Below are 18579 nucleotides of genomic sequence, written 5' to 3' on the forward strand. Positions count from 1 at the left end.
AGTGTAACTGCAGCAGTTAAATGTGGAGAAAATGTCATTGAAGAAGTCATATCACACCACACACACTCACTCACCAACAGGGTTGGCCATAGAGGCAGGCCATAGAGGCTTGGCTGCTCCACTCCCCCCACCTCCTTTTTTAAAATAAACTTGGACGCTCAGAGACATCAAATACAGTTTCCACGCTGAACAGCAAAACACTTTGGTATGCAAGGCTGGCCCCATTACTGTTGTCTACAGAAGGCTCCTGATCACTCAGTTACTGCCCCTCCTAATTTCCACCCTTCCCCCACTCTTATGATGCAACCTGTCAGATGAGATGACAAATATTAGATTCAAAGACTGCCAGGGCTGACAAGGTTCAGTGAACAGAAATTCCATGAGCTTTTACAGTGTAACAAAATAATGTTTGAAAAGGACTATCAAAATCTCTTACTGTATAGGACACTGACTTCTATAGATGCTGAAGTCATTGGAAATTTTTGATATGGGCTGGCCAGTCTCAGAGACAAAGCTGAAAGTTTAGCATTCTAAACTTGGTAGGCCCCTTAGAGCCTAAATCCCTTTCTAAATCATACACTGTGACTTAACTCAGCAGGACAGCAAATAGACAACTAAATCTAGTTACAAGGTTTGATAGAGTTTCCAGTCTCTGATTAGAAGAAATCATTCCTTGACTGAATAAAGGGTCTCTTCAAATGAAATGAGTGCATGACAAAGGCCATGAAGGACAGTGTGAGTGAATGCCTCACTAGACTATTTTTGTTGATACAAAGTGTACTTAATGCTTTAATACAGTCTACATTAATACGTCTCAAGGAATTAAAATTCGCCAAGCAGGAGAAAAGCCATACAAAATGAGTGTTCTAGACTTACTTGCAATTGCCAGTTTCCTAATGCATCAACATCTTTGATATAAACATGGTAGTGTCCTCCATAGCAGCCACCTTTGTGTATAATAACAGAGAAGAGCTCATACATGTACTCCAAATCCTCCAAATGAGTCTAAAACAAGAGAATATTAATAAACCCTATAAGTCTTTTACACAACTACAAGGAGGATTTTATACTATGGACAAAATTTCAGGTGTTTTAGTGGGGAAAACGAGCGATCAATACAGTTCTCTGTTATCCACCATTATTCCAGAGTTAGAGATACACTTGAACCAAGCCAAAGATGCATGTAACTACTTTAGAAGTAAAATATTTTCAGTAACAGTGGTCAACATAAAAGTATGTTTTATTCAAATACTGAAACATGCCAACTCGGCTGTCCCTGAAATTACTATTCATACTTAGTGAAGTATAGTTAGCAGCTCCATTAGCTAGTATTGCATTGAATATTTCAATTGAACGCTGTTGAAATCTTTTTGTTTGGAAACAAAAATGTTTATCATAAACAAGTTTACACCACTTACTCCTAGGCACAGTTGCAATTTTCTGGAAAGTTACAAGTAAACAGTTCAGGAGTTTTAAGTTAAAAGTGACTTCTTGAGAAATGATGGTGGTGGGTGGGTATCTAATTTCACTGACCCCTCAAAAAGGCTTTGTTAACTCTGGAAACTTTGCAGTGCTTAACAAAAAAAAAAACCCCTCACATGTAGCTTAACTTCTACAAAATTAAATAAAAGCAAAATAATAATATGCTCCTCCACCAAAGCGAATATTGAAAAATTCTTCCCCAACTGCCAATCTGCAGAACTTTAAAGACCAAAACCATGGTGATTAAGATTTTAGGAAAGCAGACTTTAAAATGTGTCTGCAGTAAATATATTATTTACATAGTTTAAGGCAGGGGTAGGCAACCTGCGGCACGCAAGCTGATTTTCAGTGGCACTCACATTGCCTGGATCCTCGCCACCTTTCCGGGGGGCACTGCATTTTAATTTAATTTTAAATGAAGCTTCTTAAACATTTTAAAACCCTTATTTATATTACATACAACAACAGTTCAGTTATATATTACAGACTTATAGAAGGAGACCTTCTAAAAATGTTAAAATGTATGATTGGCACGTGAAACCTTAAGAGTGAATAAATGAAGACTCGGCACAGCACTTCTGAAAGGTTACCAACCTCTGGTTTAAGGACTAAAGTAATTACGTAAAGGCTTTGTTTTGTTAACAACTATGTTTTGGTTATATGAATGTCTAATATGACTATTCATCTGTATAGATTTCTAAAAGAATGCATAAACTATAAGGGTGTGGCAATATACAACTGTGTTTCTGTATAATGCTATTAGATAATACCAACCTAAAAACTAATGTAATGCAACAACTAACTTTCAGGTAACAAGGTTTTTGCCTGGAAATGTTCAGGTAAGTTTTATGCTATTACTGATTTTTCCCATTTATTAGTACTACACATAAAAGCTTTGTGTTCACACCACAAACACTAGAGTTCCCAACACTATTAAAAGAGATCTCTTTTGGAAGGAGAGATTGCAGACAGAGGAAAATCCATACATTTTCTCCTGCAAATAGCCTGTGACCTGACCAAAAAAGGTAAAATGAAATATGGCTCATCCTGGAGATAAATTTCCCACATATTCAGCCAGAAAACAAATTAAGACAAAATTATTCAAACCTGCTCACAAAAAGGCCTGAGGTTAATCCGGATAGGGAACGTATAGCAGCTTGTTTCCTTGTATCGTTCACACTTCTCAAAGTCAAAGTTAAACCTCAGGAGCGAGACAGTAAGAAAGGGAGGCAACTTACGTAGTTTAGCAGACTGTAAAATGAACAAAAAAGTTTTAAGTATGAGTTTATTACAGGAAAGAAGCAGCATGTCCTCCATTCTAAACAACTCTCTCAGGCTGTCAAAAGAAAAGTTCCCCAAAAGGTTTCAGTAGAAAGCAATCAGCCATTATGGATTTTGTAAGAGGATATCATTCATTAAAAGAGAAAATCCCAAAGGTAGTGACAGTGGAAAGCAAAAATTCAAGCAAACTATGTAAGGGAGAAGTCTGGATAGCACATCAAAAGATGTATTTAATCACATTACATATTATGTGAAATAGTTAAGGGTCATAGGACAGATGAACAGTTAGTGACCTAGTTCTAGAAAGTGCCAATCACTAGTCAATTCTTTGACACTTCCAAGAGAGACCCAAGTAGCAGATGCTATACCATCTTTTATTCAGACCCACTCCTTGACAAGTTGTCCAGTACTGCACTAGTCCAAAATGTTTCTCCTTCCCTCTGACAGGTTATGAGGTCCATCAGAGAAAAACCTTTGACTCCTTCGGGGAGTTCAGACATACCAGTTTTGAGGGGCAAAGCACACAGACAGCCTAAAGAGTTTACAGCCTGCTGAGATGAATGAAAGCAGTTTACCTTCTTTTAGAGGTGAATAATCCTGTCCTCTTCCCCACAGAGAAAGAAGCGCAATGCAGGATTTGGGGGTAAAATTAACAGCACAGGATGTGAGGAAAGGTTTAAGGAGCTTAAGCTGGGGAGGCACACCTTCTGGACAGCACAGAAGAGTCCTTTAGAGGCTACCCTATGCAATATGCTAGGCAGTGGGGATTCAGGGTCATGGGTGACTGATCCACTGGTTATTTCCCATCTTATGCCCTCTGCAGACATTTACAGTCAGGTGATGTTGGGGTAAAATACCACCAAACATGATCTGATTCCAAGATTCAAGAATGAGGTGATTCTTTGCTTGTCCAGCTCTTGTACAAGTGAAGTTACACTGATCTGCAAATTAAGCATACCTGACAAAAATAAAGACACTCTGATTTTTGGCATCAATGTTTGGACAAGATTGCTGGTTTGCACTTGCTGCTTACAGAGCAGCTCTCAGCCACCTCTAAATTTCTGTGAAAATGTAAGTATTTCCATTACAAAACAAAAAACAAAAAAAAAATGCTTTCCTATATAGAAAATATTTGTAACTATTACTAAATATATTCATGCAGATATAAATCTAGGTCAATATTTACCATTGTACATATACACCAGATGCAATATGTACTTCATATTTTTAGTATCTGAACACGACGACATCTATTAAATTCAATTAATACTTAACTTATAAGTTGATGTATTTTGCAAAATCTCTCTTACTGGCATATTACACATACATTTCAAACACAAAATTAATCTATTTCATATGTTCTATATTTTAAAAGTTAAAAGAAGCTTTCACATAGTGTACAAGATGCATTAAACATGTATGGTTCTCATCCTATAAGTGAAGTAAGTCAGCTTTTATAATAGTTAACCTTTCTGCTAAACATAGGGAAACTTGAGATTGTTTTCCCTTTTGCTGATCAGTTCATTTCCTATTTCCCATTTCCTGATTCTGTGACAAAAAATTAAAAATTCTGGACACAATATTTTAAAATTCTGCAAATTTTATTTGACAAAATAGCACTACATAATCATGCCAGTTTCAATTTTGGTAATTTATTTCAAAATACCTGTCAGCAAATATATCTGTAACAATAGAGACACACACAAAAATTCCCCCAGGAGCAGAGAGTTAAAGAAACCCTTACGACAACCCAGTTCCTGCTTCTCTGCCTCCCCACCCCGGGCCCAGACACTCACACCCCCTATCAGCCAACTGCAGGTCCCCTCGGCACAGACACTGACAGACCCTACTTCCTAGAGTCCAGGGATCCAGAGGGAGAAACAGCCTGATGCTGGGTCCTAGGCTTGCACAGAATTTCTTGCGTGCCGCCACCTCCGTCCTATAGGGCAGTGTTTTCCAAACATTTTTGGCCACGGAACACTTTTTAGCCGATTACAGTACACTTATTATTTTGTAGTCATTTGGTTTTCAAATAAAAAAATTGCATTATTGATGCTCAAATATATTTTATAAAACAAAGCAAAAATACAAATTTAAAATAACTTGAACTAACAATTTCTAACTGAAAGCGTATATAAAGTAGTACAAAAATCAAGTGCAAGAGTCAAAATTAAAAACAGTTTTCTACTTAAAAAAAACCTGTTTTTATATATACACAAACATCAAATTAGATTTTTACTAGGAAAATCTATTTTATAAACAGAAACACAGATTTGGATTTAATGGGATCGGTGTTTATGCGTTTTTCTATCACAAATTCGCTTAATATTAGGAATAATGCTGGAAAGTTGAATCCTCATGTCAGTAGCAGCATCAAGTCTATTTGGGGAAGGGACAGCTCAGTGGTTTGAGCATTGGTCTGCTAAACCCAGGGTTATGAGTTCAATCCTTAAGGGGGCCATTTAGCAATCTGGGGCAAAAATCTGTCTGGGGATTGGTCCTGCTTTGAGCAGGGGGTTGGATTAGCTGACCTCTTGAGGTCCCTTCCAACCCAGATATTCTATTCCTGTATTTGGTTTTTGTTGCAGTATAATACGAAAATCTCGTCTCACACAAATAAGTTGTAGCAAAAGGAAGGAGCACTCGAACTGCACATTTAGCCACACTAGGGTACTCTTCTATTAGGCTGCTCCAAAAATTATTCAGCGGAAGATCCTTAAACTTTTGTTTCAAATCAGAGTCAGAAATTAAGTCAATTAGGCTTTTATAATCATGTGCATTAAAGCCGATTGGTTTGGCTGTAATTAAAAACCAAACAGATTTTGAACCCAGGCATTATCATCAGTAGTTGAAGGAAAATATTCTAATAAAGACGTCATGCAAGTGCCGTAAAATGGTGCTGGAAACTTCATGGACTGTAGAATTTATTTCAGTCAGAAATTCATGTATTGTAGGGATGCAGTCAAAGTTATTCAGTTCTACAGAAGAGGCCCAGAATTCTAGTTTCTTTTTTAACAATGAAATTTTATCCATTGTAGTAAAAATGGTCATATTCTTTCCTTGCAGAGACAGATTAATTTCATTTAATTTTGCAAAACTATCTGCAAGATATGCAAGTCTCATTAGCCCCAGGAATTTGTCAGAGAGTCATTAAATTTTCATCCTGAATTATCTGAAGTAACGAATACCAGTAGTTCACTATGAACCTCAAAGAGCCTCACAAGCACTTTTCCTCTGGATAGCCACCTCACTTCCATACGTAAAAGAAGTATTTTGTGCTGACTACCCATTTCCTTGCACAAAATTTTAAATGACCACTTCAATCCAGGTTAAGATTTGACAAAATTGATACATTATACTGCTTCATTGAGCACAATTTTCAGATATGCTGGTATTTTTTTAACTGCAAACGCTGGCCTGTGTAGAACACAATGGCTCTTAGTGCTTTCTGATGCCACACTTATGATTTGCATTACAGCTCTCTTCATCTTCCTGATCATTGCACTGTCAGTCCATACATCAATACATTTTCCCCAACTAATTTCATGCTTTCTGATAAAACTGTTGATGCAGTTGAATATTTCTTCTCCAGTCATGTTGCTTTGCAGAGATTCACCTTGGATAACTCACTAGTACTAACAGATTTTTCAGCAACAAAAGACTGTGATTGTTCATCCTCACTTTGAAGTGTCACAATATTTTGCTCGCTTATTTCGGCCACAGTTGGAGTGCCAGAAGAACTTGCTTTTCGTTTCAAAGTTCCTTCTTTTAGCCACAAATCCATGGTGATTAGGTTTAGTAACAATATTTAGAAATACTGATTTTTGTCAAATTTTGTTTGTCACAAGTATTTATATTGTTTCGAGTGAAGCTAGTTTAGTTGTGCTTATCACACACACGGTAAAGAGCCACAGGTTTGAAAGTGTTGCATGAATATGTTATATTCAACATGGCGTAAACAAAATGGTGTGTGCATACCGCTGCAGTTCACGCAGCCTTGAGCGGAAGTGATACGACGTCACTAACTGAAACATGCTTGAAAGGGTAGACGTTTACATGCTTGTGTGCCACATTCAGTTTACACCATGATATTCAATACGAGATCTATCAATACCCAGAAAAAGCGTTTTATGCTAAATTATAGTAATTCAAAAAGAGTTGTAAACCATGCTTCAAATATGCCAAATTTAAAATAAAAAAAAAATTACAGACCCTTTTTTAAAATTACGATTCTTTCACAGAACACTTATTCACATCATGCAGAACACAGTCTGGGAAACGCTGCTATAGGGTATGCTGGGAACCCTCCAGTTTCCCTCCCCTTTCTGCTGGCCTTGTCTTCTATTTACGAGCAGGGCTCTGATAGGTCCAGCAGCCCCTAGTGTCAGTCAACATCTTTGCAGCCCATTTCTGTGGGAGGGGAAAAGGAAACTGCACGCATATTCATTTTTGCAAAATTCTGCACTGTGCAGTGATGCAGAATACCCCCATACCAAAGGACAGAAATGTTGGACGCTCAAAGAGGTTCAGCCAATGCATTTACAACTATGTTACCCCCATGGAGGTGCAGACAGCCCCAGCACAGAATCAGGACCAGAAGAAGCATGAAAAGAGAAGAGCGTTCTCCAGTTCCAAGATTAGAATAGTGTTCAAAAAGTAGCTTTATGGTTCAGAAGGTATGTCTATATGGGAAAACTTGGAAGTATATGGCAAAGGCATTTAACAACTGGTTTAATCTAATTCTGTAAAAAGTGCTAGGAAACACTCCCAATTGCCAGGGAAATTTTGGTAGCCTTTGAGGAGAGGATTTGTCAAACCCTGCCCAGAGCCATCAGTCTTAACTAGAAATTAGATTCTTTCATAATCTACTTTTAAAAAAATTGTTTTCACCAGAGAGTTGTGGCCTTCTGATCTACTCCAAGTTGTTTAGCTACAGCTTGTCCTGTCCATTCTTGCCTCGAATCATAATGGGTATTATTTTGAGATGAGCGAAGAGATCTGCTCTTCCACATTGACAGATTAATTCAGAAAAACCTTATAATTTGCTAAGCCTGAATGAACACTTGGATGTTAACTCAGATAAAGCTATTGTGTGTTGAAGTGGTGCTGTAAATCACTGAAAGATTATTACTGATGATAAATTGATATTTCGTACTGCCCAAACCTTACCCCATCCATCCAGGGTCTAGTAAGAAACTGCAACAATGTACATGTTAACACAAGACATAAAATATTTTACAAATTTTAACTATTTGCATACCAGAGGGGAAAAAAATGCGAGGTCTTTTCACATGTTCTCCACTTAAGGTGATGGCTACAAGTTCATATGTTAATCAATTTGGCAGAGAATGCCAAAGCCCTCCTTAATGTAAAGTACCAATGCCAATCTTCTCCAAATTCCTGAACTGCTGTCAAACTGGATGCTATGGACAAGGTAACCCATTACCTTTGCTGCTTCAACCAGTTTGTTGCACGTTCCACATCGGTACAAGTTATCATTTTCAAAATATTCCTCTTCCACATACATGTTCCACAGGGCCTCTTCCAAGCCAGATACATCCTTGACTGCCACCGTTAGATCTAAAAAATCCTCCTATACAACAGTACAGTAGAGAACAAAAGCCGATACGTTATGTAAACGAGGCTAGATTTTGATATTTGGTATACTACAGCACATTTGCATGCAGGCACAATAGCAGATTTGTTAAATATAAAGAAACACACTAATGCAAGTCATGCATCTGGATTAAAGAAATCTCTCATCACTTTATTTCAGAAATACTATTATTTGTAGGATTTAAAACAAAAAAAAACACTGTTTACTTCCATTTAGTTTTGTAAAATGTCCTGGCTGTAAAAAACATAGATGAGAAAAAGTAAAAATAGATGGTAAAACACGAATGAAACAAATGGAGTTTCACTGTAGTATCATCATTACTTACATCTCTAATCATATCTACCATTGGTGATACACATAACTCTGATAGAAACTGCCATAGTGCTACTGTTTTCTTCTGATGACTCATACCCTCACTATAGGTATAGCTTAGAACAGGCCTGCACAACATGTGGCCCGCGGGCCACATGCTGCCCGCAGAGGCACACTGTGCGGCCCGCAGTAGGATTCAAAAGGCTCTGAGCTGCCCGCAGCGGTGGGGAGCCCAGAGCCCTTTAAATCTCAGCCGCCAGGACCGGCTTTAGGCCAATTCAACAAATTCCCCTGAATCAGCTCACCCCTAAGAGGGCCCCATGTCCAAAAGCCAGTGCGCTGTACCGGGTTGGCCCAGCTTCCCCAAGGGGCAATTTAAAAGGCCTGGGGCTCCCAGCAGGAGCTGGAGCCCCAGGCCCTTTAAATTGCCACCAGAGCACCACTGCTGGAGCCCTGGGGTAGGGCTGTGGGGGTTATTTAAAAAGTCCGGGGTTCCCGTCGCTTCTACCGCCCCAGCCCTTTAAATAGCCACCGGAGCCCCACCACTTCCCAGGGTTCCCGTGGCTATTTAAAGGGCTGGGGCAGTAGAAGAAGGGGAGCCCTTTAAATACCCTCAGAGCCCTGGGGTGGCGGGGGGCTCTGGGGGTATTTAAAGGCCAGGGCTCCAGCTGCCTCTGCCACCCTGGTTCTTTAATTAGCTGCTGAAGCCACAATGCTTCCCCAGGGCTCCCTTGGCTATTTACAGGGCTGGGGCGGTAGAAGCAGGGGAGCCCTGGGCTCTTTAAATAGCCCCCAGAGCCCTAGGGTAGTGGGGGGGGGAGGTGTCTCCAGCTGCCTCTGCTTCCCTGGTCCTTTAAATAGCCCCCAGAGCCCCACCAATTCCCCAGGGCTCCCGCAGCTAATTACAGGGCTGGGGCAGTGGAAGCAGGGGAGCCCCAGGCCCTTTAAATAGCAACTGAGCCCCAGGCTGCTGTTGCCAGCCTGGTGTGGGAGGCAGGAAGAGGAGGCACTCACCATACAGGATGGGCTGTACCCCCAGTACCTGCACCAGCTGCCTGCAGCCAACCCCTGCTGCACCCCCTGCCCGCACCAGCCCCGCATCTCCTGCCCTGCCTGCACCAGTTCCTGTCTGCAGCCAGCCCCGCACCAACCCGTCCTCAGCCAGCCCTGCACCCCCTTCCCTGTCTCCAGCCAACCCCTGCCGCACCCCTCTGCCTGAAGCCAGCCAGTCCCGCACTCCTTTGTCTCCAGCCCTGCCAACCCACGCCGCAACCCCCGCGTGGCCCTGCCTGAAGCCAGCCAGCCACCCCACATGCCTTGCCCAACCTGCAGCCAGACCCTACCTCCAGCTCCCTCCCAGCCCGCCACCAGCCAGCCCCATGTCCATTGATGCCCTCCAGTTCCCAGGGAAGTAATCCTGCACACCTGCTTCAATAAAGTGGGCAGGGAGCAGCTGAGACCCACACATGTGCACCCTAGCACACCCTCAGGGAGTGGTGGAGCTCATTTCTAGTTCAGACCCATCTTTTTAAAAAAGAACTTAAGGTAGGGTTAACATACATCTATATTTTCCCGGACAGGCTTTTTGGTTCTTAAATCACCATGCAGGAGGAAAACACAGACGTATGGTAACCCTACTGGTACAAAAAATACATACTGTGGCAGAACTTTTTATAGGGAACCGGTTCCTAAGAAACGAAAGGCTTTTTTTTTTTTTTTTTTTACATTTTTTTTTTCAGTCATCCCTGCTGGGGCCCTGCCGAAAATGTTCGAATTGGGTTCCTAAAGCCGGCCCTGCCAGCTGCGGCCAGGAATCAAAGGGCTCTGGGCTGCCCGCAGAGATTCCCAGCCGTGGCTGAGATTTAAAGGGCTCAGGGCTCCCCGCCACCACGGGCAGCCCAGAGCCCTTTGAATCCCGGCGGTGGCTCCAGCGGATGGCTGGGGCTGGGATTTAAAGGACTCGGGCTCCCCTCAGCAGCAGGAGCTCTGGGCCCTTTAAATCCCTACCCCAGCCCCGCAAAGCTCCGGGTTCCACCAGCTGCCGGAGCCCCGGGCCCTTTAATTTGACCCTGAGGGCTCCTAGCTACCTCTTCAGCTGGGAGCCCCTGGTTGATTTAAAATCAAGTATCACCTCCCCACCCCCAACCATCCTTTTTGGCCCACAGCTGTTTTGGTGGGACGGTGCTGGAGAAGGAGGGTTTGTTTCTGCAGGGCTGGGCGGTGCTGAGGCCGGGTGTTTCCGCTGGGCTGGAAGGTTCTGGATGGGGTGTTTCCGTGGGGTAAGGGGGTTTCGGCCCTCAGCTGTTTTCTTTGGAGTAATGTGGCCCTCGCCGCTTTACGAGTTGTGCAGGCCTAGCTTAGAAAACACCAGCCAAGACTCAGTATAAACAAATAAGCCTTGAATATTTTCCATGTGTTTAGAAGTCTGCAGAGTCCTAACCCATAAAAGCTGCATAGTTCCAATAAATTGATCATTAGAATGGTCAAAATATTTAATTAATTTGGAATATTTTATGGGGTTAAGCAAGCATTTACACATACAGAAAATTTAACATCTTCAATAAACGGTAACCTGCTTAACAAGCTGCCAACAATCTATGCTATTAAACAGATAGAAAGCTCTCCTAGGAATTTACCTGTCTCTCACTGACATTCTTGCACTCCTTACAAACAATCTGGTTAACAACAGTCCCATGGTACAACCGATTAATAAGGTCATGGCCAGAGGTCCCCACAAGGGAAGTTTCCAAAGCACTGAACAGAATCCGATTTAACTCTTGTACATCATGTTGTCTCATCTCCTGCAAGACAGCACAGGACATATTTTTTTAAAAAAGGGTTTATTAGTGCAGTCTCCTGCTTTTCATATTATAATGACTAAAGCATTTTCTAAAAGCAATAATCAAAAGTTACAATAGAGACATGACAAAGGCCTTAAAAGAAAGCAAGATACAACATGAGAGTTATCTATTCCCAAGAGAGGAATACTGTGCTAACTTAAAAGTTTGTTTTTCCCTCCACTTCTTTCCAGTCTTATTTACTTCCATTATTTCTGCTACAAGCGTACATAACATAGGCCAGCTCATACGCTCTATTCCCACAGAACTCAGTGGGACTATTCCCTTTCATAAAGTAAGCACCTAATTATTTGAAGGACTTGGAGCCTTAAGTCATCAGGCAAACAGTATTGCTGCAAAAAATGAAAAACTACAGAAATATTTAAAAAATATATTTTATATCTGTAGAAACCCATTTTCTTGTTCTCCATAGGAAATGCTCAATGGAGATATACCTATCTCATAGAACTGGAAGGGACCCTGAAGGGTCATTGAGTCCAGTCCCCTGCCTTCACTAGCAGGACCAAGTACTGATTTTGCCCCAGATCCCTAAGTGGCCCCCTCAAGGACTGAACTCACAATCCTGGGTTTAGCAGGCCAATGCTCAAACCACTGAGCTATCCCTCCCCCCCATATGTGCTTTCAATGGGGATGCAAATAAAAACAGAATAATATTTGCCAAATTAAAAATATATTTCCCCAACTTGAAAAATTCTAAACAGGTCAAGTCTCCAAGAGTCATCCTCTCTCTCTTTTGGAAGAAACTCTTACAAGCTGTGTCCTTACAGATACCACACTGTACCTCATTGCTGTTCCATCCAAAGCTCTCAGTGAGGTCTGTTGTAGATGCAGCCTGCTGATCTAAGAGCAAAAGTTGAGCAAATAATCGTTGTAATTGTAATGGAATTATTCGAACCTAAATGTTTAAAAAAAGAAAAAAAAAAGGTTTCAGGAAGCAACTTCAAAACCAGTACTTCAAATAAACTGAATTAGGATTTAGCACAGAAGTGAGAATAAGACACCATCAACCCAGGAGCACTTATGTTCTAATTATAACTTGGCCTACTTAACAATTCCATAAACATGGCCACATCTTTCCAAAATCTATATAATTGTTCATCCTTAAGTATCTCTGAGAAATCTAAATTCATTATTTCAATGGTGGTAAACTAATATACCGAAAGAAAAATAATTAACTTAAATTTAATCTATCATAATATAAACATTAATTTTCTTTTGTATTTTGCACATTTTAGTACCTCAAAAAAAAAATAATCAAAAGAACATGGCCTTAGGAGATTTAATTAAATCATAGCTAAGACAGATACCTATTGTAGCTTTGATTTACAAAGAAAACTCACTTCACCAACAACTTGCTTCTATCACTTTAAACAGAAAATACAGAAACAAAATCTGTTCCAAAGCTAGTAAGCATTTTAAAAATAAAAATTAGGCACCATCCTGTAATGTCTTGTGCGTAGGTAGATCACTACATCTGCGAGGCTCCAGAAGGACGCCGCAGTCTCACAAACAAGAAGTCACAGAATTGGAGCCTTATTTAGTAAAAAAAGAAAATATGGAACAGTACTGTATAAGTTTTGGGCCTGCTCTTGCTCCAACTGAAGTTGGAAGGACTTTTGCTACCGGATTCTATGGGAGTAGGATCAAGATCTATAATATAACTGCAAAATAACTGGTGCACCGGCTTTCACCAGTGCACAAAACAGAACGCATTGACAAACCAAATTCTTGCCTTCACATAAATTATATTTCCCAGTGTGGTCAAAAATTGTATTCCCTCTTGATCCAAACCCTCATTTTTTTGAATCAACCTACAGCAGAGGATAATTAGAGTAGATTTTAACACCTTTACATCTGGTTTATTGATATCTTCCAGAGAACCAAGTTCTTCAGGGCCTAGGGAAAACAGTGCTTCTGTAATGGAAAACGAAACATGACTTTAAATAAAGAAGCTTTACATTCATATGCATCGTATTTTAGTTTATTTGTATGAAAAGTTATCATGCTGTCCTGTTAGCAATCAAAAACATACCAGGAAGTCCTTAAGTATCTTAAAAAGTTTATTCCTGAAAGACATTTTCACTTTTTTGGTACCAATTTATTTTCCCCCCCATCTAAATTAAATACCAATATTAAGAAACATACAAATGGTTACATGTCTTGATGCATTGCTCCTTCATAAGTTAATGGTTATGTGAAAAGTGAATGAGAGGCAATGGTCAAAGTGAAACTGCATCCTATTTTAAATAAGAAGTTATAAACACATTTGTGTCTCTATGATGTGAATTATACATAAAATAGCTAGATGTGATATATGTCTTTTTGCAGAAGTGAGAGATAATAACTTTATGGACCACCTGCTCTTTGTTTTCATCTTGCCTGCTACAGCTTTTTGACTGGACTTTCTCTCTGTTCTGATTGGTTATTTACTCCAATCCTACCATCCCTCCACAGTCTCTCCACCTCAGCTTTACTCCATACCTGCCCCTCTTCTTTCCTGCCCTTCCCTTCTCTTTTATTCAGCATATCTCTTAAATGAACCCCACCTCACCCCCAAAAGGGGGGAAAACGTGCAACACAGTGTTTGCTGCCATCACATCTTTCACTCTGCTAGTGTGTTCTACTCCTCCCTCCACCCTGAGTCTGTCCCATCTATTTAGCTTGACAGCTCTTTGGCAGGAAGGACTGCCTTCTTCTCTGGTTTCAGAGTAGCAGCGGTGCTAGTCTGTATCCGCAAAAAGAACAGGAGTACTTGTACTCCTGTCTTCTTTGTGTTTGTACAATAGCTGGCACAATGGGGCCTCACTCTTGGTTGGCCCTTAAGCACTACTGTAATAAACATGGTTAATTTAAAAGTTACTTTAGAAAGTCATATTTTAAGATACAGTACCTCTAAATTCTGGCGTGAAATGCAAAGTCTGGAGAAGGGAATTGAGGTAGCAGGTCCCACCCTGATTTTTGATACCACTTAATTTGGTGAACTCCCTTGGAGCGGGAGGCTCGGTATCTTTGGACTTTGATTTCTTCCCTTTTCCACATTGATTATTTGACACAAAGGAAAAGTTCTCTTCAAATAAGTCTCCAAACATTGTGAAGCCACAGTATAGTCCTTCAGAGATCCAACATAAATCACTATTTAGCACAAAAACTACAATATTAATTGGTTATGCAGTACATGCTAATTTAATCTTGAGCATAGTATTTCCAAAGTTCTCAGCCTGGGCCTAACTATGTCACCAATGAAATCACTAATGACTCCATTCTATCTAGTCATCTATTGTAAATCACAAATATCAACTTTTAGCTATAAATCAAGTTTTTATTGTTTTTGTACTTTTTTAACGTCCACAGATTTTGGTTCCTGGACCGTTTGTAATTTTATTCCAGTCTTAGCAACCAAAATCTTGTCTATACACAAACTTGCACCAAAATATCAGCTTTTATTTATACTGTTGCAGTTTAGTCTCAAGTCTGTACATGGACAATTATTGTGGAATAAAAAACACCCTATTTTGATTTTGGTAAAAACAGGGCAGGTCTTCCAAAACAAAAGGATCCATGCACAGACTTGTAACCAAATAACAAACGGTATCAATCAAAACCAAGTTTCAGAATAGCAGTTAGTTGGATGCCAGAGTGTGCGTGGTACTTGAAAGTGTGTGTTCAGACAGCGCCAAGACAATGTAATTAGGCTTGGCAGAATATGATTGTTTACTTCTGTTACAATTCCGACAGAGATCACCATGTTCAAGCCCCCTCTCCCACTGTTATCTATTTTGTGCTCGGGGCTGCACAAAGTCACGGGTTTTAACAAGCCCTCTGCCCGGCTTCTGCGGGGCGAGCTGTTCATTCATAGCTGCAGGGCCCTAGGGGAGGGAGGCCTGAAATCCCCCCGCCGCCCAGCCACGACACAATCCCCGCGCCGTGCAGGCAAACGCCGCGCGGAGAGGGGCCTGGCCCCCGGGGGAAGGCGCACCACAGGCCCCCCCCGCCACGCGACGCGCATGCGTATCAGCCCCTCCCCCCGAGCTGCAGCTTGCCCGCCGTGGCCCCTGCCCCGCCCGCCCGCGGCAGGGGGCTCCGAGGGGGAGTCCCCAACCCCGCTCACCGCTCACTGCCGGGACGCGGAGCCACGCTTGCGCCGACACCAGCACCGCCGCCAGCTCGCCGCCGCCGCCGCCATGCTTGTTTTGGCTCCGTTGTCAGCCGGCTCCCGCGGCGCCCGATGGGAGTTGGAGTCTTTCCCTGTGCTCCCGCACCGCCGCCTCCCGCGGCCCGGACTACAACTCCCACAAGTCACCAGGCCACGCGCCGGCCGGAGTCCGCGGCCACCAACAAACCCGCGACGTCCGCTAGGGAAACTGTGGGTGGTTCCGCAGCACCCTCGCTAGCGGCATATGACCGGAAGCGTCGGGCGCAAGGCCCTCTGGGAGGTGTAGTTGACTAGGAGTGTGTGCCGCAAGGCCCTCTGGGAAGTGTAGTTGACTAGGAGTGTGTGCCGCAAGGCCCTCTGGGAGGTGTAGTTGACGAGGAGTGTGTGGCGCAAGGCCCTCTGGGAGGTGTAGTTGACTAGGAGTGTGTGCCGCAAGGCCCTCTGGGAGGTGTAGTTGCCGCATTCCCTCCTGGGAGATGTAGTCTTTCTAAGGAAAGCTGGCTTCTCTCTGCGAATTAACCTCATGAGGAAAAAATTCCAAAAAAATTCCAAAAATGTGGCACAGAGACTCCTAAAATGCCACCCATCCCTTCTCATCACAGGTGAAGGCAGGCACAGGCTGTCCCCACACACCAAACCGTTATCAACATTCCCTAAATAAATTCTCATAGGCCCTGGGTCTGTGTCTCCCCCAGCTGTTGAAACTGGTATGCATCAAACACCCCTGTCGCCAGATCCTGCAGTGTTATCCTGAGTCTTGTGATATTTAGTGATTTTCTTAACAACTCAGTTCCTGGAGCTGGAAGGTTGCAGTAGAATCTTATCTCCCCCTGCCACCCCCTCCACGCTCCCCTCTACCTCTCCAAAAAAGGCAGTGGGAGAGTTTTCTAGCACTTGAGGTTGGAGGCAGAGCTTCAAAGCGAGAAGGCAAATAAAATGACACAATGTTTGTTTATTTTTAAATAATGTTTTTTACTTCAATCTCATGATTTTAGGACACCTGTCTCATAGTTTTTCAGTGCATGGGGCTGGCAATAATGTGCTCTGTGCTGTACACAATGCAGGAATAAAGATGGTCCCTGCTCCAAAGAGGTTATAATGCTGAAGGAGTTTGCAGTGTAGAATCTTCGATTTACTAGCAAAGGCTATTCCAAAACAATCCACAGTGCATGAAAAATACTTTTGTTGAACCATAATGGGGCTCCTCCTCTGTCATTTTCATACCTTTTTGAGTGTGGATTAGGATGTTATTCCTGAGTCTTGAAAATGGTCCAGTGGCCTCTTTAAAACTATACTGCAGGGGTCAGCAACCTTTCAGAAGTGCTGTGCCGAGTCTTCATTTAATCACTCTAATTTAAGGTTTTGCGTGCCACTGATACATTTTAACATTTTTAGAAGGTCTCTTTCTATAAGTCTATAATATATATCTAAACTATTGTTGTATGTAAAATAAATAAGGTTTTTAAAATGTTTAAGAAGCTTCATTTAAAATTAAATTAAAATGCAGAGCCCCCTAGACCGGTGGCCAGGACCCGACAGTGTGAATGCCACTGAATATCAGCTCACGTGCTGCCTTTGACACATGTGCCATAGGTTGTCTATCCCTGCTATACTGCATTGGATCAGGATTAGGGAAAACCTACCTAAAATTATCTCATTCTTCCCAGAGACTAATTTACTGTTGAGGGAGTGAAATAAATTGAAGATCATTAATGGAGCACTGCATCACTTAATGGCAGACAATTTAAAAAAGCAAGCCTGTGGAATGTGTCACCTTCTGCTGTCAGAAGCCACTATCTTTCCTGAGGAGAGCTTGGATGTCATCACTCCTCTTAGGAACAATGGGAGGCATTCTCAAAGAGGGCTTACTGAAGGACACTTGCAGCCTCATTTGATTGGGAACAATAGGACAAAACAGCCAAATTGAAGTCTCTTTAGAAAAACATTATTTATCAACCTCCCCTGAAGGTCAAATTTTAATTATGAAGGATAACAGCAAAAATTACTATTAACCTTTTAAAAAAAATCTTCAGCTGCAGCAATACATGAGATCTCAATGAGCTATAACTAGGTAGGAAGTTTGGTGAGCCTGTGTTGTGTTTTACTATGATCAACTGAGGCAAAAAAGATTGTCTGCTCTCTCCTCCCAACATCAAAACACCTCCCTCAAGCAATGCTGCTTTCATTATGAGACCCCATCCCCTTAACAATACTGCACAGCAAAACAATTCTCCTTCCCTTAAAATAATGCGTACTCTTCCTATCACCCATGCTGCCCCTACCTATTTGTTCCTCTCCTGCTAGCACAGGGGGCCTGGGCCTCCCGGCTCCTCCACTCACCCCTTGAACCCTGTGTGTCCTACCCTATTCTTAAAATAGCAGCAGCTCAGAGGCTGCTCCAAGCCCCTCCAGGCCCAGTCAATGGACTCCTTTGCCTGCTGAAAACCTGCTAGTTCCCAAAGCTGTTCCACCTCTCCTATTGTGTTGCAGGAACTGTTGTCCCTGGACTCCTCTACTCAGCACTGCCCAAGAGGAAGAAATGACCAAACATCTCAGGGTTCCACTGAAACCCACAGATTCCTGATGTAATCAGAGTCTGAATGAGCTCGCCTCTGACATCTAGTGGTGAGCTGTGGAAAAGACTTCAGGAGCTGATCTCATTTGCATGGACACAGCTATCCTGACTACCTAGGTGCTCAGCATGATAGGATTGCTTGCCTAAATGATCACTTGTTGCTGAAGTTGGATCCCAAAGGTTATTATCCTTGTTGTGTGAACCGAGGGCAGCAGAACTGTATCTGACGTACCCTGATGGAAGGACTCACCCCCAATAGAATGGCACTCGCTAGACAGGGTACATGGGTTCCAAAGCCCAA

The 18579-nt window shown here is 42.1% G+C and overlaps 1 protein-coding gene across 8 annotated transcripts in view; it reads right to left on the minus strand.

Moving 5' to 3' along the window:
- USP40 (ubiquitin specific peptidase 40) overlaps window positions 1-15813 on the minus strand; it is a 71290-nt gene extending 55477 nt beyond the window's left edge. For 2 of the 8 annotated variants that reach the window (XR_004002598.1, XM_030579936.1), the window contains exons 1-8: window positions 15659-15745; window positions 14441-14659; window positions 13397-13464; window positions 12332-12445; window positions 11329-11493; window positions 8210-8356; window positions 2590-2733; window positions 877-1005 (exon numbers count right to left, since the gene is read on the minus strand). Coding sequence is in view for 7 of the 8 variants with exons in the window: in XM_030579936.1 (XP_030435796.1) it covers window positions 877-1005; window positions 2590-2733; window positions 8210-8356; window positions 11329-11493; window positions 12332-12445; window positions 13397-13464; window positions 14441-14639 (966 nt within the window). In the remaining variant the exon portion in view is untranslated. Of the gene's footprint in view, window positions 1-876; window positions 1006-2589; window positions 2734-8209; window positions 8357-11328; window positions 11494-12331; window positions 12446-13365; window positions 13465-14440; window positions 14683-15658 lie in introns of all 8 variants that reach the window. The other 6 variants (XM_030579934.1, XM_030579935.1, XM_030579930.1 and 3 more) reach the window with 6 other exon arrangements.
- Between the last annotated feature and the right edge of the window lie 2766 nt (window positions 15814-18579).

This window comes from Gopherus evgoodei, chromosome 11 (assembly GCF_007399415.2).
Source record: "Gopherus evgoodei ecotype Sinaloan lineage chromosome 11, rGopEvg1_v1.p, whole genome shotgun sequence".
Classification (NCBI taxonomy): Eukaryota; Metazoa; Chordata; order Testudines; family Testudinidae; genus Gopherus; species Gopherus evgoodei.